Source organism: Ahaetulla prasina, chromosome 1 (genome assembly GCF_028640845.1).
Source record: "Ahaetulla prasina isolate Xishuangbanna chromosome 1, ASM2864084v1, whole genome shotgun sequence".
NCBI lineage: Eukaryota > Metazoa > Chordata > Lepidosauria > Squamata > Colubridae > Ahaetulla > Ahaetulla prasina.
The window spans coordinates 18,700,679-18,725,817 of NC_080539.1; the positions used below are offsets into that span (position 1 = coordinate 18,700,679).

At 42.0% G+C, this 25,139-nt stretch overlaps 1 protein-coding gene across 3 annotated transcripts in view; it reads right to left on the reverse strand.

Moving 5' to 3' along the window:
• AUTS2 (activator of transcription and developmental regulator AUTS2) overlaps positions 1-12,837 on the reverse strand; it is an 869,450-nt gene extending 856,613 nt beyond the window's left edge. For 2 of the 3 annotated variants that reach the window (XM_058164290.1, XM_058164289.1), the window contains exon 1: positions 12,629-12,837. In XM_058164290.1, coding sequence (XP_058020273.1) covers positions 12,629-12,676 — 48 coding nt within the window. In that variant the 5' untranslated portion in view covers positions 12,677-12,837. The remainder of the gene's footprint in view (positions 1-12,628) is intronic. The other variant, XM_058164291.1, reaches the window with a different exon arrangement.
• Between the last annotated feature and the right edge of the window lie 12,302 nt (positions 12,838-25,139).

Here is a 25,139-nt window from a genome sequence, read left to right on the forward strand (position 1 = left end):
TGGAGATGCCTCCCAGTTCCAGCCCTCCAGTTGCAGGGCAAGATGTCCTTGACTCCCTGAGAAAGGAATGTTATTATGACTATATATCACCCCGGCTCCATACAATCCCCCCTCCCAGTTTCCTACAGTACTAAATGTGGCAGGCCTGAAGACCCAATGCAAAAGATGGCTTCCAGGCCTGACATTAGGTGAATTATAATAGAATAACAGAGTTGGAGGTCTTCTACTCCAATCTCCTGCTCAAGCAGGAGACCCTATACCATTCCAGATAAGTGGCTGTCCAGTCTCTTCTTAAAAGATAAGTGGCTGTCCAGTCTCTTCTTAAAAGCCTCCAGCGATGGAGCATCCAATACTTCTGAAATCAAACTGTTCCACTGGTTAATTGTTCTGACTGTTCGGAAAATTCTCCTTAGTTGTAGGCTGCTATCCAATGGGGTTGAGTGCAGGTAGTCCTTGACTTATAAACATCATTTAGTGACCTTTCAAACTTTTAATGGCATTGAAAAAAGTGACAGGAGCGTTTTTCACACTTACAACCATTGCCCAGTGGTCATATGATCACAATTCAGGTACATGGCAATTTGCTTATACTTATGATGGTTGCAGTGTCCCGAGGTTGTGTGATCATCTCTGGTGACTTTCTGAAAAGCAAAGTCAATAGGGAAGCCAGATTCACTTAATAACTGCAGTTATTCACTTAACGGTTGGAAAAATAAAAGGTCATAAAATTGGGCAAAACTCACTTAGCAACAGGTTTGGGATCAATTTATGTGATCATAAATTGAGGACTATTTGTATTATGGGGGCAAGGTGTTCTTCACCCATTTCTGTACTTCTGTATCTTGGATTTTGTTTATTTAAAAAAAATGTTCGGAAAAAATCAAGGTTTATCTGTCTTCAGTATGGAGAGAGATCAAAAATTTCACTACAGAAAAAGGCTCTAGGCAAGAACTAAAAAACAGTCTGAAGACAACTCTTCCAAACAGACAACTCAACTGTACTTTAAAGTGCCACCCATTCACAGTTGATCTGCGATGGTGCTTCACTTGGCCACATGTGTTTGGCAGTTGATGGACCCTGAAGGCGTTTTGCATGTTTAATGCATCAAGGATTTCCTGAAGAATTCAGTCTCTTTAGAGAAATGTGGGTTTATTTTCAACACATTACCACCGAGTGCATGCATCTGTTTGTAATGCACCCGGTCTGCGTTTCAAATGACTCCTGCTTTTTGTATGATTCTCCTTCAATCAAGGAATAAATAACAGAATAACAGTTGGAAGGGACCTGAGATTTTCTAGTCCAATCAGAGATGGGTTTAAGCAGGTTCTGACCAGTTCTGGAGAAGCAGTAGCGGAAATTTTGAGTAGTTTGGAGAAACGGTAAATACCATGTCTGACTGGCCCCGCCCCCATCTATTCTCTGCCTTCTGAGTCCTAGCTGATCAGGAGGAAATGGGAATTTTGCAGTAACCTTCCCCTGGAGTGGGGTGGGAATGGAGATTTTACAATATCCTTCCCCTGCCATGCCGACTAAGCCATGCCACATCCACCAAGCCAAGCCCACAGAACCGGTAGTAAAATTTTTTGAATCCCATCACTGAGTCCAAGCAGAGACTCTATGCTGTTCCAGACAAATCTCTTGTCCAATCTCTTCTTAAAAACCTCCAATGTTGGAGCACCCACAACTTCTGGAGAAAAGCCGTTCCACTGATTAATTGCTCTAACTGTCAGGAAATTTCTCCTTAGTTCTAAGTTGCTTCTCTCCTTGATTAGTTTCCACCCATTGCTTCTTGTCCTGCCCTCAGGTGCTTTGGAGAATAGCTTGACTCTCTCTTCTTTGTGGCAGCCCCTGAGATATTGGAACACTGCTATCATGTCACTCCAGTCCTTCTTTTCATTAAACTAGACATACCCATTTCCTGCAACCGTTTTTCCAGCCGTTTTGGGAAGCAAAGATTTTTTTCCTCCCCTCCCAGTCATTTTGGAGGTTTTCCTCCCCCCAGTGCGCATGCGTATGCCGGCCAGCTGATTTTCGGGCTTTCCGGAATTTGGGCAATGGGCTGTTTCCAGCCTCCGGGGGAGGAAGGCCATTTTCACCCTTCCCAGGCTCCAAGAAAGGCTCTGGAGCCTGGGGAGGGTGAAAAAGGGGCCTAATGGGCCCACCGTGCCATCGTGTGTGAAAAGCGTGTGTGTGTGTGTGTGTCACGCATGCATGCGCAGGGCGAGGCACATTGAATTATGGGTGTGGGCTACATGTGCGTGCGACACCCCCCCGCGGTCTCCCCACTTTTGCCACACGACAGCAAAAAGGCTAGCCATCACTGTTATAGACATTTCAGAGGCACATTACTGGCCAAGAATGTGGGAGCGTGGGGAAGTGTCTGCCTGTCTGGTTGTCTGTCAGTCTCTATCAAGATGCAAGGAAGCTTAAGGATATGAGTGACACCCAGGCACTGTTGTTGTTAAGGAGCCACTGTAGATTAGTATTACAAAAATAATGGATAAAGCAATCTTGCCAGATCTCTTGAGAACTAAAAGTCAATGCCGCTAAATCCAAAGCCTCAGGGTTTTTCCCCCTGGAACACCATTACTAGGCCAAAGAGAATGACAGAAATGGATGGCAGTGTTTTGCTTCTTCTTTCCTTCTTCTTTCTTCCACAATGCGGTAGGAGAAATTCTACCACTGGAGTGGTTATATTTGTTTTTTTGTCTTCTCATTTGACTGCTGACATTGCTTCCATCACCACATAAACAGGAAGTGACCTTCTCTACTTGAGTTCTGCATCTATTGGAAGCGATTGATGTAGATCTTAGAGATGAGGGGTCCTTGGTGCTCTTGGTTGTTTTCTTGCAGAGGTTTCATTACCCAAACTAGGTAACATCATCAGTCCACTTACCTAGTTTGGCTGATGAAACATCTGCAAGAAAACAACCAAGCTCAGAGAGCAAGAAGGACCCCTCATTTGAAGCCTGAGCTACAAATATTCACCTCTATAGATACTACAGAGCAATCTCACAGTTTATCTCATTTTTTTCTCCTTATCCAGGTTTGGGTTTGTTTAACCTCTTCCTTGCCTGACGAAAGAATCCTTCGGTAGGCCGGGAGCAAAATGATTCAAAACTTAAAAGTCTCAATTCAAACACTACTGAAATAAATACAATCTTGAGAAAAGGAAATCAAAAATGAATTCATTTGCATTTAGAAAACATATCCCTACAGAGGCATCCATAGGGAGAAGGCCATGTCAGTAACATCAATATGGTGGCAATGAAAATCCTGTCCCTTTTTAGGCACTTATATTAAAAGGGACAAGATTTCAACCACATCCTGGATGCTGCCATTTTGATACCACTGACTTTTTCTCTGAAGATGCATCCAACCCCTCAGCTGCTGCATTTCAACAAAACGTTTAACATTTTAAAACAAGGGTGTCCAAACTTGGCCTCTTGAAGAGTGGTGGACTTCAACTCCCAGAATTCCCTGGTCAGCAAGAGCTATAAATATGAGCAAGTTGCTGGCTGGGGAATTCTGGGAGTTGAAGTCCACCACTCTTCAAGGGGCCATGTTTAGATATCCCTGTTTTAAGACTTAATTTCAGGTCTTGGAATATAGTCAGATTTCAACTTTGGGTGAATTTCCCAATTCACTGTAACATTTTGAGGTGTCTATCAGTGGTGGGTTTCTATTTAAATATTTTCTATTTTAAATATTATTTAAATATTTCTATTTAAATATTTTCCGTGAAAATATTTGCAGATCACTCGCATCCTGGACATAAACTGTTTCAACTCCTACCCTCAAAACGACGCTATAGAGCACTGCACAACAGAACAACTAGACACAAGAACAGTTTTTTCCCGAAGGCCATCACTCTTCTGAACAAATAATTCCATCAACACTGTCAGACTATTTACTGAATCTGCACTACTATTAATAGTCTCATAGTTCCCATCACCAATCTCTTTCCACTTATGACTGTATGACTATAACTTGTTTCTGGCAATCCTTATGATTTATATTGATATATTGACCATCAATTGTGTTGTAAATGTTGTACCTTGATGAATGTATCTTTTCTTTTATGTACACTGAGAGCATATGCACCAAGACAAATTCCTTATGTGTCCAATCACATTTGGCCAAAAAAATTCTATTCTATTCTATTCTATTCTATTCTATTCTATTCTATTCTATTCTACTAGTTCCCCCCAGTTCAGGCAAGCCGGTAGTGGCGGCGGCGGGAGGTTCCACCCACTCACCCGGATGTCATCATGGACGCTCTGTGCATGTGCAGAAGGTCCACGCACACACTCCTGATTCCGAACCGGTAGCAAAAGTAAGAGGAACCCACTACTTGTATACCCCAAGGATTCTGTATACTTTTAACCTGGTGATTGGTAACCTGGTAAGGGGTGTGTGTAAGAGCACCAGCGTGCCTACCATTCCTGTCCTAATGTTCCCTTTGGTTGTATTCAGTTTGTGTGTTTATTTCACGCTTATACTTATATATACTGTTTAGCATGTGTTTGACAAAATAAATAGATAAATAAAACAAATAAATAAATAAATTTTATATAGGCCAATTTCCCCTTTTTTCTGAGCTCTTTGGGACCCTCAAGATCATGCAGCTAAATTATGAGCAAAATGCTCAATACAAACAACATAGCTTCCTGCAGGAAAAAAAAAACCCTCAATAAAATAGGGACTTTGCTCTTCTCTTTTAGTTTAGTGCAGCTATTTTAGTAGCTACAATAGAAAAAAGGAACGGAGGATTTTTTTACCTCGTAACAAGAATCACTCTCCTTGCGACCTACGTGGACCTGCTCCTTCCTGTGATTGGGAAGCTACACGTTTATTGATGCAAAACAAGACATTCAGGGTAATGGTTTGTCCTGCGATATGATCATGTACAGCAACCTGGGGAAAATTCACATTCTGAGGTCATTATTTGCCAGCATTCCTCCTTTCTAACTCAGTGGCAGCCAACAAATGCCTTTGATATTTGGAAAGAAAATCATTACGTAGCCGTGACCTTGCATGTGACATCTAATCTCCCCAGAGCCTGGCTTTTGACAGCCAAAGCATCCTGAATATTCAACCATCTGGTTGTTAACTCGTACTGTTAAAATGTACTTCGGGGTTACAAGTCATAAGCAGCCATGCACAACATATCTGACACAATTCCTCTGTGACTTTCCCTGTGTAATATTCTTGTTTTTTCTCTTTGTCACAAGCCTGTTCCCTTCCAGGCAGAAGGGAAAAAATGCTCTCATCTTTTTCCATTGCCTCGGAGGATGCCGCCAATATATACCTCCTTCTAACACTATACAGCTTTGGTTCTCATGCAGAAAATGTGTATCTCAGCCTCACGTGTAGAAGAATGCCCTTGTCTAATCCACCACGCTCAATATATGAAAGAGTTATGAGAAATTGGTCGATGCTTTAAAAAATCAAAAGTGAATTACAAAAAATAAACCAACAGAGGGACCTAGATAATTCATTTACATTGAATTTACGGAAAAAAAAAGGTTTATTAAAGCTTGGGTTAATCTTATGAGATGTTTGAAAAATAATCAAGTTCTAGGACATAGTTTGAATGGAGTAAAGAATAAGGTTGTTAGAAGTAAAAGGGAGGAATATAAAGTTGTTTTATTTGATCCAAGTTAAAATAGATATTTTGCTATTTCTGACAACCCTTAGTGGACTTTTGCTGACAGTAGGATTGAAATGACAGTGCTTTATGGATTTATTCAGAGTTAAGAGATGGGACATGGGATGAAGAGATTGTTGATTGTAAATTAAGAGGACATGAAAAGTTATTGAAATTTTTTTAACTTGTTTGATGAAGATTGGAAATCACTTCTTCATATACTTCTGTTCTTTTAGTTTATTCCTTGCTCCCTCCCTCCCTCCCCCTCTCTTCTGTATTAGTTTTTACTATTGCAATGATAATTTTAATAAAATTACATTTTAAAAATGGTTAGTAACTTTCAGTTGCTACCGATTCAGACACATTTTTCAGTCCTGGCAACTCCCTGTGTGGTCTAAATTTATGAAGAGAAAGGAGGATGACCTGCAGAAATGTATATTGTCTTTTTCTCTGACAAATGATTACACGGGAAAGAGTACTATTTATAGACCACGTCAGTGGTGGGTTTCAAATTTTTTTATGACTGGTACTGTGGGTGTGGCTTGGTGGGTGTGGCATTCTCCAGAACTGGTCAGAACCTGCTGAAACCCACCTCTGGGCCACGTAGATGAATCTGAGATAAATAAGACCCAAAATCACCCAAGTGGCTTTCAGGCCTAAGATGGGACTACAACTCAGAGTCACCTGATGATTGGCCAAAGTCAACCAGCTGACTTTCATGCCTATAGTGGGACAAGAACTCACAGTCACCTAGTGATTGGTCCAAAGTCACACAGCTAGTTTTTTTGCCTAAGGTGCTACTAGAACTCACAGGCTCCTGGTTGCTAGGCCAGTACCTTAACCATTACCCCAACTGGGCTCTCAACAGTTCCTATAAGATCCAGTAATTAGCCATGTGACTGGGAGATTGTGTGAATTACAGTTAAAAACATATGGAGAGCTTCCCTCTGTGTAAGGATGTCAAAAAAAAATATCACTTGATTTGTATTTCAGTAGAAACATACCTAAAATTAAGTTTCCCCAGTGCAGACACAAATTGAAAGACATTGGGCTGCCAAAATCCATTATTCTCTTCCTTCGCAAATCTATTTGTTAAAAGTATGCAGAAGGCATAATAGGGCAAACTGCACACACAAATGACATTACATCAGGGAAAAACTGTTTGCAGTCAACATTAAAGAGAAAACAGTGATTAAAAAAAAAATTCACTGGAGCATTGGCAGTTGGTTTGTTGGGTTTTGAAACAGTTTGCCAACTGTATGAAGAAGGGGACCAAATTAACTCAAGGCTGCAAAACTGAGAAAATGAATACAATTGAACTTGACAGATCCATTCTTCCCAACTTTTTCCTTAGTACACTGCCTGATTCATTTACTTTAAGTCATCTGCTGCCTGACTTGCTTATTTTTGAATTATCTGAGGTCTTTAAGCTCCAGGGACTACACTCATTTTCTAACTAGATCATGCTACAATGTAAAGAAAAACAGACCGTTCTGAAGTGGACTGCAAAAGCATGGCCCCTGCATTAGAAGGTTAAACATTTCTTTAAAAAAACAGCATTGTTTTTTAATGCCATGGTTCTCAACCTGTAGCCCACAGACCCCTGGAGGCAGCAGTAGGTTTCAATTCTGGCCACTACTGGTTTGCTCGTGGGTGCGGGTGCGCTCACGTGCAACATTTCTGCGCATGCGCAGAGAAATTCGGGCGGCTGGGCGGAGCCTCCCACCACTGCCGCTACCAGTTCACCCGACAGAAACATCTGGGTGAACTGGTAGCAACCCACCACTGCCTGGAGGTCTGCAACGTTATCACAGGAGGTCAGTGAAGGCTTGAAGAAACGTTATGATTTAAATCATAATCAAGGAACTAATCAATAAATTAAGCAAGAAGCAAAGCAACCTGGAATTAAGGAGAAACTTCCTAACAGTGAGGACAACTAACCAGTGGAACAGCTTGTTGTGGGTGACTTTTAAGATGAGACTGGACCAGGGGCGAAATCCAGCAGGTTCTGACAGATTCTGGAGAACTGGTAGCGAAACTTTTGAGCAGTTCGGAGAACCATGCCCACCAAGCCACGGCCACAGAACTAGTACTAAAAAAATTGGGATTTCACCACTGGACTGGACAGCCACCTATCTGAAATGGTATAGTGTTTCCTGCTTGAGAAGGTGGTTGGATTAGAAGACCTCCAAGGTCCCTTCCAGCTCTATTCTGATTAATTGATTGATTGATTGATTAAAATCTTAAGTTAAGTCTTGGTAGTCTGTGGCCATGCCCACAAAATGTATTTAAAGGGGATCTGTGGTGAAGAAAAAGTTGAGAACCACTGATCTAATACACAATTTCCAGACTTCAGCTCCCAGAATTCTCCAGCTAGCATGCTGGCTCAGGAATTCTGGGAGTGGAGGTCCACCCATCTTAAAAGCTGCCAAGATTGAGGAACATTGCCCTAATGCATTTAGATCTAATTAGAAGTTTCCCCCAAAATAGGTCAAAACTCTCTCTCTCTCTCTCTCTCTCTCTCTCTCCCCGTCTCTCTCTCTGTGTCTCTGTGTGTGTGTGTGTGTGTGTGTGTCTGTCTGTCTGTCTGTCTGTCTCTGTCTGTCTTTCTCTATCTCTCTCTGTCTATGTCTCTTTTTCTCTGTCTCTCTCTGTCTGTCTGTCTGTCTGTCTCTCTCTGTCTGTCTGTCTCTCTCTGTCTCTATCTCTCTCTATGTGTGTGTCTCTGTCTCTGTCTCTCTCTCTCTCTTTCTCCTGAATCCCATTGTTGCCAACTAAGCAATGGCATCATAAATCAGGGATGTGTTTTTAAAGAAAAAAATAATAAAAAAAATTAAAAATTAAAAATTAAAGCCCAGGAGAGTGGAGAGGGGGGATGTTTAAGAAATAAAATAAATACCTTAAACCAGTGGTGAAATCCAATTTTTTTTACTACCGGTTCTGTGGTAGTACCGGCTTGGTGGGCTTGATGTGGCTTGGTGGGCGTGGCTTAATGGGCATGGCAGGGGAAGGATATTGCAAAATCTCCATTCCCACCCATTCTGGGGCCAGCCAGAGGTGGTATTTGCCAGTTTTCCGAACTGCTCAAAATTTCCACTACCGGTTCTCCAGAACCTGTCAGAACCTGCTGGATTTTACCCCTGCCTTAAACCAGTGTCCAAACTTGGCAACTTTAAGACTTGTGGACTTCAACTCCCAGAATTCCCCAGCCAGCCGTGCAAAATCTTTGGAAAAGGCCTCTGGCCCATCATGCTTTTGGAGTTGGCCTTTGACATGCTATGGAAAGGCTTGAAGTTTACTTCCACCCCAGGCATAAATGCACGAATGGATATATCTATGCCATAATTAAAGGCATTATGCTTGCATGCCTTTAGGGAGAGAAAAAAATCAAGGATGCCAATTCTGAGAACTGAACTGAACAAAACTTTCCCTGCACGCTTGTAACCTGAGGTGGAAGGATGAGAAACAAGAGTGAAAATTCAGGGCAGGAAAAAAAAACCTCAAAATACAAGACAAGTCAAACCAACGAAAGGAGGAAAGTTTGATATAGAAAATAGTATTTTCTATAACTTCAGGATTTCTTCTCCATTATTTCAATGTTATAACAAGAACTTGGAATTTGGGGCAACCAAATCTACTTTCATAACGTACGGATTTTATCATATTTTTAAACTTTTATTTAACCTCATGTGATAGGCACAGAACCAAGCTTTTTAATCAGCTCTTCATTGCTGCTCCGTTTATATGGTGCCTTTCATTTTATTTTATTGGATATGTTTCTATTCGATTTTTCGGGGCTTCTATGTTTGTTTCAACAATTATTGGGAGAGAGGGAGAGCAATGATAAAGGAGGAGACTCTGAGTTCTAATTCTGCCTTAATTTTCATTTCATGAAATATCATACATATCTTATAGAGCAGGGGTCTCCAACCTTGGCAACTTTAAGCCTGGTGGACTTCAACTCCCAGCTTTGCTGGTTGGGGAATTCTGGGAGTTGAAGTCCGCCAGGCTTAAAGTTGCCACGGTGGAGACCCCTATAATATAGAGCCAGTTTTGACCTAGTGGTTAAAGTGCTGGCCTAGAAACCAGAAGACAGCGAGTTCTAGTTCCACTTTAGACATGAAAGCTGACAGGGTGACTTTGGGCCAGTCATACAGTACTTTCTTAGCACAGGTTGTTATTCTGGGGAAAATAGGAGGCATAAGGAAGTTTTCTGCCTTGAGTTATTTATAAAGTAATAAAAGAGGGATAAAAGATTAAATGAATAAATAAATCTTTTATGGCATGATGAGGATATCTTCAAAAAAAAAATGGATATATTTGATTTATTTTTCTGGTTTATACCTGAAATCCTAATTCTATTTATTTGTGTAAGTAAGAACCATTTTAAACAATCACTGAGAATTGGTAACCTAATTCTGGTTCAGCAGTGTTATCCTGAGACCTTCAAAAATGGAATAAGAGCCACACGGAAGTCAAGAACTCACTCTAGATTTAAGCTGAAGTCCCATTCAGAAAATCAAGGGGGGGGGGAATCAAATTTCATGAAGAATACACCTCTCACTCTCCAGACCTTAACAGATAAGGGAACTGCTCGACTTAGGACCACAATTGAGGACCAAAATTCCGGTTGCTAAGAGAAACATTTGCTAAGTGAATTTTGCCCCATGTTATGACCTTTCTTGCCACAGTTGTTAAGAGAATCGCAGCAGTTTGTTAAGTTAGTAACACGGTTGTTAAGTGAATCTGACTTCCACATTGACTTTGTTTGTCAGAAGGTCGCAAAAGTGGATCACATGACCCCTAAATGCAAATCAGTTGCCAAGCATCTTAGTTTTGATCACATACTCATGAGGAATGCTGCAAGTGTGAAAAACAGTCATAAATCACCTTTTTCAGTGCCGTTTTCAATTGACTTTGAACAGTCACTAAATGAATTGTTGTAAGTCGAGAGCTACCTGTATGTAATTCAATCCAGAATGTGTCAAAGGAGGTGGCACTTCAAATATAATGCTTAAAGGAACTTATTTACCCGCAAAAGGAACCTTCTGAGCAACATTGTACAAAAATAGTAAATTTCCCCCTTTTTATTTTATTTATTTATTTATTTATTTGATTTTTATACCGCCCTTCTCCCGAAGGACTCAGGGCGGTGTACAGGCAAAATAAAAACAGACAAGACAATATACAGTATAAAATGCAAGATTAAAAAACTTATTATAATTAGCCTAAAAATTTAAAATGTATAGAAAACTAAAACCCCATTTAAAATTAATAATAAAAATTATAAAATCAATAAAATTTAAGCCAGCCCCGCGCGAATGAAAAGATGTGTCTTCAGTTCATGCGAAAGGTCCAAGGTCAGGTATTTGGCGTAAACCCAGGGAAGTTCGTTCCAGAGTGTGGAGCCCCACAGAGAAGGACCTTCCCCTGGGGGCCGCCAGCCGACATTGCTTGGCGGACGGCACCCTGAGAAGTCCCTCTCTGTGAGAGCGTACGGGGCGGTGGGAGGCATGTGGTAACAGCAGGCGGTCCCGTAAGTACCCAGGCCCTTCAATTGTCAACTGCCTTCGTCTGTGGAGATGTCAGATTGAAGCAGAGCAATGACATCACCTTATCAATGACCATATCACCAGACAATCTAAAGTCCTGCTTTCAACATTGCCAATTATTGATGACCCAAGCTGGAAAAGAAGGGAAAAAAACCAAGATCTACCAGAGAACAAGTGGACAAGCACAGCCATGCTGTGAGACATATACAGTAGTGGCCAAAATTGTGGGAACCTTTTGGGGAAAGTGTATTTTTGAGGTTTGATGGCTAATAACATCACTTTTTTTGGGAATTTCAAGATAATCATATTCCACTGCTGGAATGGCCAGACCTTAACCCAATTGAAAATCTATGGAGCCGACTAAAGAAACTTGTTAGTCAGAAATGACCCAGCAATAAAACCCAGTTAATAGAAGCAATCATTCAATCTTGGTTTCACAATATAACAGCTGCAGAACTAAAAGACTTGGTTCACTCCATGGGAAGACGCTGTAAGGCCATCGTTCATGCTAAAGGTTACCCAACTATTAATTGACATGGTGATAATTTTTGTATATCTCATTTTTTCTACGTGTTTCACTTTTCTTCTTTATACTGTAACCGCTATTCTAATTGCAAATCCTGCATAAAATTTATTACATTACATTCTTGATTAAATTATCTTTCCATTGATATATAATTTTATGGTACTACTCCTAAAAAAAAAAAGTGGTGTTATTAGACAGTTTTAGGAAATACACTTTTCCCAAAAGGTTTCTGCAATTTTGGCCACTACTGTAGAGACAGGAAAAGCAAACATCCTAAGGGTGTCATATCATCAGATAGGCTCAGCTGCTAAGAATCAGAATAATGACCAGTTAGGAGGAAGAAAGCTCAATTTATGCTTTTGCCTTTGATCCACGGAAGCTCCAGCGAGCTGTGGATACGTATGAAAGGGGTTTTTTTTTGAACTACTGAGCAACAATGTTTACACAAGTCCATTTTTATACATCTTCTTCCATATCCCGATGCTGGAGGGAGAAGTTTCACCCCTCCAGCAGATGCTTAGGATGAAAAAAAGTTCCTTCTTCCTCTTGTAGTAGAAGACAAAGAAAGCAAACAAATACACAGACATACACAAACACACAGAGCCCATTGTGTGCATGTCTATGTTGTTTGTGCAAAGTGGCAGGGCTCAGAAATTGAACTCAAGGCTTCCCTCTGTTCTCAGCGATATTGTCCGAATGCCAGATTTTTCAAAACTGCATCCGAGTTACATTCCAGAAATGTACAACAGCCCAGAAGCACATCGCTTTATGAAACGCCGCAGAAATATTAAATGCCTGTCCAGAGTTAGAATCCAGAAACAGAGGCAAATTTTGCAGGGCGGGGGTGGGGGGAAGAGGAAAAAAAAAAGAGATGCTCAGGAAAGAAATAGATTGACCTACCTTTTCAGCATACTTGAATCTGACGTAGAACCAGCTTGACTTAATCATTGTTTCTGTTTAGAAGAGTAGAAGGAATGGGTAGGTTTAGGCGGTTGTGTGTGTGTGTGTGTGTGTCTATGGAAAGGAAAACAAAACCCAAGGAGATCTGAAGAACAAAACAAAACAAAATAGATGAAGAAGAGAAGAGGGGGAAAAAAGAGATACAGTTGTTCTTTTGCTCTGAGAGCTCTTCGCCCGCTTCGAGAAGGCAAGCTGGGGTTTCGCCTCTGTAGATCTGCTGCTTGAATGCTTCCGTCAGCTTGGCTGCCTACCAAGAGGCTTCCACAAGCGGACTTCATCTACATTCCTCGCAAATGGCACATGTCAGTAAATCCAAGAGGGCTGGCTTCGGACTTGGCAGTGGCCCAAAACCGTGACCTCTCTTGGCAAGCTGAATAATGAATTCCATCACTTCCCTCCCCTCCTCCAGACACAGATTAACACCTGGCTAAACATTATTCTGACAACCAGCAGGCTGAGCAGACTCTGGCTGGCCGTTCGGGAAACCCACTGGGGTCACTTCAACGGCCCCCTGGATGGCTCCCCGTGTCCCATCTGAATGGAAGAACAACAAACAAACAAACAAACATCAGGGGGAGCTGGGAAGACCATCTGTCAGACAGACCCCTCTTCCTCCTCCTCCTCCTCTTCTCCAAAAAATAAAAGTAGAGATAAGCATAACCCAGAAACGTAAAGCTTAAGAAGAAAGCATTGATCTCCCTTCCAACCTATTATCCTATGTTCCTTCTGTTACTAATTTTTTGATATTTCAAAGGCAGAATCAATCTTCAGTCCTTGTGCCCTCGCCCCCCCCAACTCCGGCTTTGATTCCTGCATTCTTACTCTTGGGCCAAGCTTGAAATGACCCAAGTTTCGAAGAAATGTCTCTTACAGTGCCAGACAAATTCAATCTCATTATTTCTTTAAAAAAATTAAATAAAAGAAGATAATATATTTTGCATCACCAAAGCCAAGATTTAATACATAAGGGATGTTAAAGCTTTGTCTTAACCTAAGCCAGACACCCTTCCTGCTAATTCCAGATAAACCCCAGTTAGTCTGTATAGCACACAGGCTGTAACTGCTTTCCTCTCCTGCTGTCTGTCAGAATCAAGTAGCATTGGTGTCAAAATACATATTCTTTATCAAATGTTTCTGCATCGGCAATTCAATGGTCTACGAGAAAATTTTGGTGGTCTGCAGAAAAATCATTTGCATTTTTTAATATTGCACTAAATCAGGGGCTAGTTACATGCAATGAATGCTTGTGTTGCTGCAGAGTCTCCCTCTTCGGGGTCTTTTTGTGTGGGTTGGAGGGGGGCAGAAATTCCAACTTGGAGTCTGCTTCAGCTTCCTGGTGTGGGGCTTTGGATGAAGGCTGGAGGGAAGTGCTGCTCTTGCTGAAGAGCTGGAGGGCCTTGTTCCACTGGGACTGCATCATGGCTTGGAACTGGCTGACCATCTCAGCCCGCTGAGCCTCCAGATACCAGTACCTGGCCTTGCACTCACGTAGGTCTTCCCTCTGCTTGGAAATTCTATGCTCATAGTCTTCAATGAGGTGCTTCTGCTGAGCCTCCTTCTTGGTCAGATCCAATTTGAACTGAGCCAACTATTTTGCCAACTCTTTCTTGTGGTGGCTGTTTAGCTCCAACAACTGCTTCCTGTTGAGGCCCTAAGGAGCCTGGGCGGACAGGTGAGGAGTGGCTAGGAGGGGAGGGGTGAGTAGAGGCTGGTGAGGCGCCCCTCAACATGAGTGACATCAAGTTGACCGTGCCCACCCAGTCACATGACCACCTAGCCACGCCCACCCAGCCAGTCATTAGGCAGATCATATAAGTGGTCCATGGGATTTAAAAATATGAATTTAGTGGTCCCTGAGTTCCAAAAGGTTGGTGATTCCTGGTATATATAATTATTCTTATCACAAGGAACAGTCCATACAAACTGAGGAATAAGAGCATAGCCAAGATTTTACAGAGCCTGGCCATAATTGGCTACAAATAGTCCTTGACTTACAACCATTCACTTAGTGACTGTTCAAAGTTACGACAACACTAAAAAAGTGATTTCTGATTGGTCCTCACACTTACAACTGTTGCAGCATCCATACAGTCAGGTGACTAAAATTCAAGAGCTTGGCAACTGGAATGTATTTATGATGGTTTCAGTATCCCAGGGTCATGTGATCGCCAGTGGCAACCTTCCCAGCTAGCTTGCGACAAGCAAAGTCGATGAGGGAAGCCAGATTCGCTCAGCAACCATGTTATTAACTTAACTGCAAGGGATTCGCTTAACAACCATGGCACAAAAGTTTTCTAAAGTTGGGTGTGACTCACTTCCTTAACAAGGGACATTCTGGCCTCAATTTGTGATCATAAGTTGAGGACTACCTGTATTTAGAATCAGGCGAGAAAATATCCAGACAAATTGTTAAGATGCTAGATCTGAAACCAGGAAATAAGAATTCTAATTCTTCCTTAGGCATGAAAAATGGCTGGATGACTCTGGGTCAACGTACTTCTGCTTGAGTGAGATAATAAGTCTAGCAAATAAATAAAAGACTTAACATAACTATTACATTATCCACAGTAGAAGCCAAATGACTTTGAGAGGTGGTGTGAGGTCATTTTGTATATTTTCTGAAGTCTGATTTGGAGAAGTTAAGGCACGGCGGTCAAACTTGCGGATGCGTCACGTGCTGGCCCCACCCCCGCCTGGTTTACCAAAAGGGGAAAAAGTCCCAATACATCACGTGAGTGACGCCATGAGCATGACACCCCTTGTCGTGTCCCACTCCTCCGCTGACGGCCGGGTCAGGGAAATCCAAATCAGGCTTGCCTCTGCAGCTCTGCCCAAAGTCCTAGCAAAGTCCTCAGAGCAGGCAGGAGACCAGAAAGTGACTTCAGCAAGATAAGTTCGACTTTGCCTGACTCAGAGACTGCCAGAAAGCAGATCCTTTATATAGGCCATGGGGTGTGGCTCCATGACTCAGCACTCATTAAGGCCTGCCCCTCCCTTCCTTCTGTTGCCTCCGCCTATCCAGTCTTCAGATGCGAGGGTCACTCCAATCAGCAGCTGTTGGAAATAAACTTTCCTCAGGCTCACATGCTGTGGAGGAGGGGGAGGGGTCTAGCTGCTCCGTTTGCCTGGGCATGGAGCCAGGGCTGGGGCCGGGGGGTGCTCCCTCCTCTGCAGCCTGCTTGAGCATGGAGCCAGGGCTGGGGCCGGGAGATGCCCCCTCTTCAGCCTGTCTGGGCATGGAGCCAGGGCTGGGGCCGGGAGGACATTCTTCAGCATTCGGAAGCAGGTAAGCAGACCCCGGCTGCGGTGAGAGCGGGCAAGACACAACACCCCTGTGTTAAGGTGTCTATGGAGATTCTCAGTCATCCAGGTCATGGTTGTCCCAAAGGTGCTTTTTTCAAAAGGCAGCTGGACTTTTTTTTTCCCTTGAAGAGGTTTCACTTCTTATCCAAGAAGCTTCTTGGATGAGAAGCGAAAAGTCTTTAAGAAAACACAAAGTCCAGTTGCCTTTAAAAAATACCTTTGAGACAAGATGTTAAGGTACTTGGAATAGACCTTTAATGATCTCAAAGGTCATACTGGGAGACAAGGATGGAGAATCTTTCAAAAATTGTTCTTACTTCCTGACTTACATGGAATTAACAGAACTCATATTCAGGGAAATGGAAGGAATCCTTCCAAAGAATTTCTCTTCTTCTCAAGAAAGGAGAAAATCTAATAGTTTCTTGGTGCTGGAACATAATTAGAGATTATGTTCTCTAATTCTCTTTTCCTTTTTTCCCCTTCTCTATATGCATTTATTTAAACCATCTGTTTGCATTCTTCACATTTGCCTTAGTTCGGTGTTCTCCAAACCTGGCAACTTTTAAGACTTGTGGACTTCAACTCCCAGAATTCCTCAGCCAGTCATAATGGCTGGGGAATTCTGGGAGTTGAAGTCCACAGGTCTTAAAGTTGCCAAGTTTGGAGAGCCCTGGACCTAGATCTTCAGGACTCTTGCCTTTCAGATAAAACACATACAGAGGAGGAGGACAAGAAACAGCAGCAGGAACTGTTTACAGTTTCTTTGAGAAAGGAGAAAGTACAATGAAGGAGCTTCAGGAAAAGAAATACCATTTCTCATAAAAAAAATATCTGGGAGGGGAAAAAAATTATTCACATCTATATTCATAGCCTTCTTCTTCCCTGTTCTGACACATTTCCATTTAAAATAATCTAATTCTGCAGCCTGATGATGATAATGATTTGCAATACGGCATACTGGAAACATTCATTTCAAAAAATAAAGTACCAGCTCTGGTATGTATGTAAAACAGCTAGCTGAAGAGAAACAACAAGAAGTGACAGATGTGGCTATATATCAAACCCAAACAAGAGCAATATTTCAATTCCATCCTGTTCTAATGCTCTCCTAATTGTCAAATCAGTACACACACACACACACAAGCACTGCTCACATCTGTCTCTGCCTTGTTGCTAAATAGAAGATGGATCTGGAATTATGCTGTGATTAAAGAGAAGAAAACCATATGTCCCAACTAAACCCTCTTTAAGCTCCCACAGTGTTTTCCGAAGAATAATGAGGTATATTACGAAAACTATACAAGTGCTACTTGATCTTATGGATTATATTCACCAGGATCGATTCCCTGGAAGATGGTTCAGCCACTCGGGGAACTTTGGCAACGATCCCAGTTTTAAACCCCACCTTCAGAAGAAGGGAAAGTTGAGGAAATGATTGGATTTCAAACCTCACATCTAGCAGGTAGGGGCCAAGGGTCTACTCTTTCCATACAATACATGATTAACTTACAGCAAGCCTATGCTCAGGGGTGGCTGCTGGGGGCTCCCAGGGGTTCAGGAGAACCTCTCACGAAGACTCTGTGCAGTTTGGAGAACCCCCAAATCCCATTTTTGGCTGGTGCTGCCAACCCCCCCGCCCCTCCCAAGAGTCAACACGCAGCCCGCTTTGGATGCAGTTAAGTGCAGGGCACGCATGGAGGCTCGGGGAGGTTGAAAAATGGGCCTCTGGAGCCTAAGGAGGCTGTTTTCAGCCTCCCAGAGACTCAAGGAAAGCCTCCAGAGGGCAAAATGCCCCCCACCACTGTGGTGCAGGAGGCTGACTAGGCCACGCCCACCATGGGCACACCCACCCAGCAACCGGGAAGAGAACCCCTTGCTAAAATTTTTGAAGCCCACCCCTGGCTATATATATATATTGCTATATATAAATTGTGTTTCTTTGGATCTCCAAAAGATACCAAAGAAACACAATTACCAGCCTAATCCAAAGGGAGACACCGCCCAAGAACCAAGACACAGAACAAGACAACGGCATCGCCCGCCTCCTGTACATCAAAGGCACCACAGATAAAATCAGCAAAATTTTCCACAAACACAATATCAAGACAGTCTTCCGCACAGACCAAAAAATAGCCAACATCTTAAGAAACTCCAAAGCCAAGATCCAACTAGAAAACCAGAGTCTATGAAATACCATGCAAAATCTGCCCAGCCACATACATTGGACAAACTAATAGGAGAATAAATGCACTCATCGCAGAACACAAAAACGCAGTCAGAAAAGAAGAAAAAACCTCCTCCCTTTTCCAGCACTTTAAAACCACAGGACACAAAATTGATTTTGAAGGAACCAAATTAATCTCCAAAACTGAACACTATAACAAGAGAATAATTATGGAAGCCATTGAAATAGAGAAACACCCCCACAATATGAACAAATGGGATGACACCTCCCACCTACCAGACATCTGGAAACCAGCCTTGGTCAACAAACGAGTCCCCGCCACGAAAATTGACCCCGGACCCAGGACAACACACAACACCACACCAATCATCCTCACCAGATTCAAACCCAAACCCATCCCACAGACGAAACACAACCACCATCCAGAAGCCAGACCATGCTGACACCACTGGCTGCTGCGCCCCAATCCGATCCCCACACAAAGCAGACTGAAACACACCAGGAACACATGACAGGACCTCGGACTCGGAGCCAAACCAGGGCCTGGGATGCTGCATCACAGCCATCTGCTCAAGACATCACATCACAGAACTTCAGAGGCCACAACACCAAAGCTCAAGAACAAAAGACCAGGACCACACCCACACAGGATGCTACGAAACAGCCGACCAATCTGCAAACACCCGGGCCGGTTTAGCTCACGCTGGTAAAAGCCTGTTATTAAGAACACAGTAGCCTGCAATTACTGCAGGTTCGAGCCCGGCCCAAGGTTGACTCAGCCTTCCATCCTTTATAAGGTAGGTAAAATGAGGACCCAGATTGTTGGGGGGGCAATAAGTTGACTTTGTAAAAAAAAAAAAATATACAAATAGAATGAGACTATTGCCTTATACACTGTAAGCCGCCCTGAGTCTTCGGAGAAGGGCGGGGTATAAATGTAAACAAAAAAAAAAAAACACCCACTCCATCTACCAATTAGGATGCAACTACAGAACCAACCAACCCACTCACAGCAACACTCCTCACCTCGACCAATCTGCAAGCACCCACTCCATCTACCAATCAAGATGCAACCACACAGCCAACCAACCCGCTCACAGCAACACTCCCCACCTCCCCACCAGTATTTATAGAGAGATGGCAGCTCCGACCACTCTTTGCTCAAGAAGCACGAAGCCGAAGACACCAGCCTGAAGATGATGAGTGAGACCTCGTCGAAACATCGCCAAGATACTCTCAACCTTACACGGGAAAAGACCCGAAAATGCCAAGACCTACACACACACACACACACACACACACACACACACAGAGAGAGAGAGAGAGAGTATGTGTGTATATAACATATAGTATATAACACATTAGAATAACAGAATTGGAAGGGACCTTGGAGGTGTTCTAGTCCAACTCTTTGCTTAGACAGAAGACCTTATACCATTTCAGACAAATGGTTATTCAACATCTTCTTCAAAACTTCCAGTGCTGAAGCATTCACAACTTCTGGAGGCAAGTTGTTCCACTGATTAATTGTTCTAACAGTCAGGAAATTTCTCTTTAGTTCTAGGTTGCTTCTCTCCTTGATTAGTTTCCACCTATTGCTTCTTAGAATAGAATTTTATAGAATAGAATTTTATTGGCCAAGTGTGATTGGACACACAAGGAATTTGTCTTGGTGCATATGCTCTCAGTGTACATAAAAGAAAAGATACGTTCATCAAGGTACAACATTTACAACACAATTGATGGTCAATATATCAATATAAATCATAAGGATTGCCAGCAACAAGTTATAGTCATACAGTCATAAGTGGAAAGAGATTGGTGATGGGAACTATGAAACGATTAATAGTAGTGCAGATTCAGTAAATAGTCTGACAGTGTTGAGGGAATTATTTGTTTAGCAGAGTGATGGCCTTCGGAAAAAAACTGTTCTTGTGTCTAGTTGTTCTGGTGTGCAGTGCTCTATAGCGTCGTTTTGAGGGTAGGAGTTGAAACAGTTTATGTCCAGGATGCGAGGGATCTGCAAATTCTTGTCCTTCCTTCAGGTGCTTTGGAGAATAGCTGGACTCCCTCTTCTTTGTGGCAGCCCCTGAGATATCAGAACATTGCTATCATGTCTCTCCAGTCCTTCTTTTCATTAAACTAGACATACCCATTTCCTGCATCCCTAGTCCTTCTTTTCATTAGTGTATAGTATGTAGTGTATGTAGTGACCATTTGAACTTACAATGGCAGTGAAAAAAGAGACTTCTGACCATTTTGCATACTTATGACCATTGTAGCATCTCCATGGTCACATGACCAAAATTCAGGCGCATGGAAACTGACATATATTGATTACGGTTGCAATATCCTGGGGTCATCAGATCACCTTTTGTGACCTTCTGACAAGCAAAGTAAAGGAGGAAACCAGATTCACTTAACAGCTGGGTTATTAGCTTATCAGCTGCAGGGATTCACTTAACATCTGTGGCAAGACTGGACATAAAATGGGTCAAAATTCACTTAACAAATTACTCACTTAGCAACAGAAATTTTGGGCTGAATTGCAGTCGTAAGTTGGCGACTACCTTGTATGTATGTATATACATGTGTGTGTGTGTATATATGTATGTATGTATGCCTGTATGTACTGTATGTATATATCACCTTTAGGTATCTGAAGTCTCACAAAATCATAGACATAGATGTTTTAAAGGGGCCATCTGAGCCATCAACACCCATGTCAATGCAGGACTTGAAATGAAAGCTTCCCAGTGTATGGTCATCTACCCCCTACTTGAATTATCATGTGGATGGAATGCGACCGCCTCTTTGGGTCATTGTCAAGGGAGATTCTCAATTGTCCAGGTCATGGTTGTCTCAAAGGTACTTTTTCCAAAAGGCAACTGGATTTCCTTGGTTTTTTCCCTTTGAAACATTTCGCTTCTCATCCAAGAAGCTTCTTCGGTTCTAATCTAGTGATGAGGTATGGAAGGATTTATCATCTTTATTGTAGGTTTCTGATTACTCCCAGTTGGTGCTCCAGTGCAGGGGTCTGCAAACTTGGCTCTTTTAAGACTTGTGGACTTCAACTCCCAGAGCTTTGCTGGCTGAGGGACTCTGGGAGTTGAAGTCCACAAATCTTAAAAGAGCCAAGTTTGCAGACCCCTGCTCCAGTGGATGCGCCTGGCCTCAAAAACGTGCCTAAATAGGACGGCATAAAGCCAAGGTTGCCCACCCGCGATTCCCACTACCAGTTTGCCCAAACCAGTCCAAATGGGCTGAATACCATCTCTGGGTGTACCACAATCAATACACATGGATGCCAACCATTTCTTATAATGGGAAATGAACAGTTCTCAATCCATTTACCAAGTAAAGGTAGGAGAAAAAGGCATAAATTTGAATCTTGGGAGTCTGCTGTACTGGGATTTCTATGTCACGTCTACTATCTTTAGTAAAAGGAATCCAACTGGTTTACATTACATCCTGGAATCCTGAGAATTCCATCTATTCCAAAAAATAGGTGGGGCCAGGAGAAAGAATGGGTTGTAAGAACATAAAAATATCTGAAACAATTTTGATTTCCACCTGAGATCAAGTTAAATACAGTCATTGTGATTAGCATCATCACTCTTACACAGAGAAATGTCGAAGTAGCTGGCAGGTTTTGAATAAGGCAGAACAAGACATTAGACAACTTATACAAGATAAGGATAATGGCCACCACAAGAGGACACAATACGGTTTTCCTTTCTTTTATTGACAACGGTAAGACCTTTGACTCTGGAGATCACGCCAGAATGTGGAACGTATTAAGGCTAATGGGTCCATTAAAACATTTGATAATTCTTCTGAGAGAGCTTTAGAGTAAACAAGAAGCTAGTCTAAAAACTCAGTCTGAAGAAGCAGAGTAGTACAGAATAAGGGAGGGTGTGAGACAAGGGTGCATGTTATCATTGTAAGGTCCCAAAAGGTACTTGAGTCACCGGAGTGCCAAAGAGAGAGACCTAAGAAGAGGCTTGGAAAAATATCAGCTTTAATTTGTACAAAGAAGAGCTGGGTAGACCATATCACTACATACAGACAAAGAGCATGTAATGAAAGGCCACACCTTGGGGAAGGTATGGCGTCCTTTTATACCCTCAGAGACATCAGCTTAGTACCCAATTCTGGCCCCCTGGCCCATGTCTTCCTTTGGCAATGCAACAAGGAACAGGGGGGATTGAGTGCTTAGCAACAGAGGGGCTGAGTGCTTAGAAAAACAAGTATTTGCCCAATATAACCCTGCCAATCCATGACATACCCCGCTTCTTGAGATATACACCAGGCACCGAGTTATACAAAAAAACAAGATAACAGAAATTAGATCACTGGTAGAAGCAAATGGCAGAGACACTTCCAATTCTTAGCAAAGCAATTCTTACAGAAGCAAAACAACAAGTCAAGCCAAGTCTACTGACTCTACTATTATGTCCCACTAATTCTATCTATTCTATTATTACTATGTCCCTTCGTCATCATATGTGTTTAATTTACCCAGCTAATATTAGGGCTGTGCATAATCTGAAAAACAGTCCAGAAGAAGTACACTGAACCTCATGACAAGACAGTTCTATTGCACTACTCATTAAAGCAGCCTCTATTTTGTTTTCAGGCTTCTGCACACGAACCTGAGAAAAGATGCAGTGGTTTTAAGAGGCCCATTGACTTGAATGGATCGATCTCTCCAGTCATCTTTTTTCAGGTTCCCATGAAAATTCAGTTGCATGAATGAATCATTAACAGGTGCTGTGCTCATGTAACATCTGAACCACTTCTTCCTACGCAATTTTGGAAGTCTGTGCAGCTCTAGGAATGTGCTATGATGATGTTTGAGAAATTGTGAGAAAGTGGAACCCGAAGAGTTGGGGTTTATCCAAGAAATACTCTCTAGATATGAGAGAGATGGAAAGAAAATGTTTTCAAGAGACTCTGCTTTAATTAATTCACCACAATTGTGGGTGATTTGGATTGATTTAATTTAATTCTGTGTTGTATCTGTTTCCTTGGTTTTGCCAGCCATGTGGGGTTTAATAAAAAGGCAGAATGGGAAGAACTGACAAGAGTCACAACTTGAAGTCAAAGCATCCATTGGAGATATGCAGATGACAAAAGTTTGTTAGCTAATATAAGATTCAGAGGAGTTCATAATAAAAGCGAAAATGGAATATAAAAGCTCTGGGTTGATGTTAACTATTGAAAGAACAAAAGTAATCTTTGTTAATATGCTTAGTGAACAGACAGCTGCTGGTAAATAATTTTGTTTTCTAAGGCTCAGGAATGAAAATGAACAATGTCCTGGTGAGTTAAGGAGAAGAGTAATCCTAAAGAGAAAGTCATTAGTAAAACACATTTGTGACAGATGAAGGAGTTTCTATGATAACAAATATTACAATAATTAAAGCAATGATCTTCAAAGGGTTTTTATGTGATTATGAAACCTGAGCACTAAATAACAGTGACAGAGTTTTTGAATTATTGATTTAGAGTTGTTTACTAAAGGTAAATTTGTAGCAGTGTCAGCTGTCAATGACCACACAGATAGACTGTGGAACTGTGGAGACAGGTCATTCTCTGGAATGGCCTGTCTCCAACGTGGCTCTTCAGATCTTCCAATGGTGCCTCTTCAACACTGTAATGAAGTCCAAGACATTTTGTTACTAGTTGTCATCTTCTTTCCTTTTTCTATGTTTCCCAGCATTAAAGACATCTCAAGAAAACTAGAACTACTATTGCTATTACAAATACTACAAATATCCTGGGCTAATTAAATAGAATATAATTTTTTATTGGCCAAGTGTGATTGGACACACAAGGAATTTGTCTTGGTGCATATGCTCTCAGTGTACATAAAGAAAAGATATATAAATCATAGAAACATAGGGCTGGAAGAGACATTGGGGGGTCTTCTAGTCTCCTATTTGAGCAGGAGGTTCGACTAGTCGAGGGGTCTCCAACCTTGGCAACTTTAAGACTTGTGGAACAACTCCCAGAGCAAAGCTGGCTGAGGAATTCTGGGAGTTGAAGTCCACAAGTCTTAAAGTTGCCAAGGTTGGAGACCCTAGAACATTCAGGAAACATGGCTGTCCAATCTCTTAAAAATCTCCAGTGATGGAGCACTCACAGCTTCTGGAGGCAAGCCATTCCACCAATTAATTGTTCTGTCAGGAAATTTCTCCTTAGTTCCAAATTGGATCTCTATCTAACAAGTTTCCACCCATTGGGTCTTCCCTCAGGTGCTTTGAAAAATACATCGAACCTCTCCACCCCCTGACAGCCCCTCCAGTACCAGAAGACAGCTATCATGTCATCTCTAATTCTTCTCTTTGTTAAGCTACACATACCCAGTTTCCTTAATTGTTCATCGTATGGTTGAAGCTCTAGATTCCATAGCAGCTTTGCTGCTCTTCTCAGCACTCTTTCTAGAGCCTCAGCATCTTTTCTGAATTGGTGGGACTGCTCTCTCAAAGTAATTTAAGATGGATTGCTCTCTTAAAAGAATTTAGCAGTAACCAAAACCTCACATTCCGTGAGCATATTATGTAAGCAGATGATGGACTAGAAAAAACAACTGTTTAGCAAGAGTAAAGGAAATTGAAAAATGAGGAGACTATACAGCGCATAAAATGAAAGGAGCGGATGAAAAAAGGTAACTGGAATGTTCTTGAAAGAGCTGCAGAGGATTATCCCCAGATATGGATTAAGATGACAAAATGTCCATATACTAACTGGGGATCAGGCTGATTTGAGTGACACCGAATTAATATAATTAGCATTTCATCATTTTCCTCTTCCAATCACATTAGAAATTTCAACATCAGTGGCAAATGATGGAGAGGCTCTTGGGATCACGTTAGTGGATGTTATAGAGCACAGGATCACAAATTCTGCATAATTTATTTCCAGCTACTTTGGTTGTGGATTCTGGTAACAAATGTA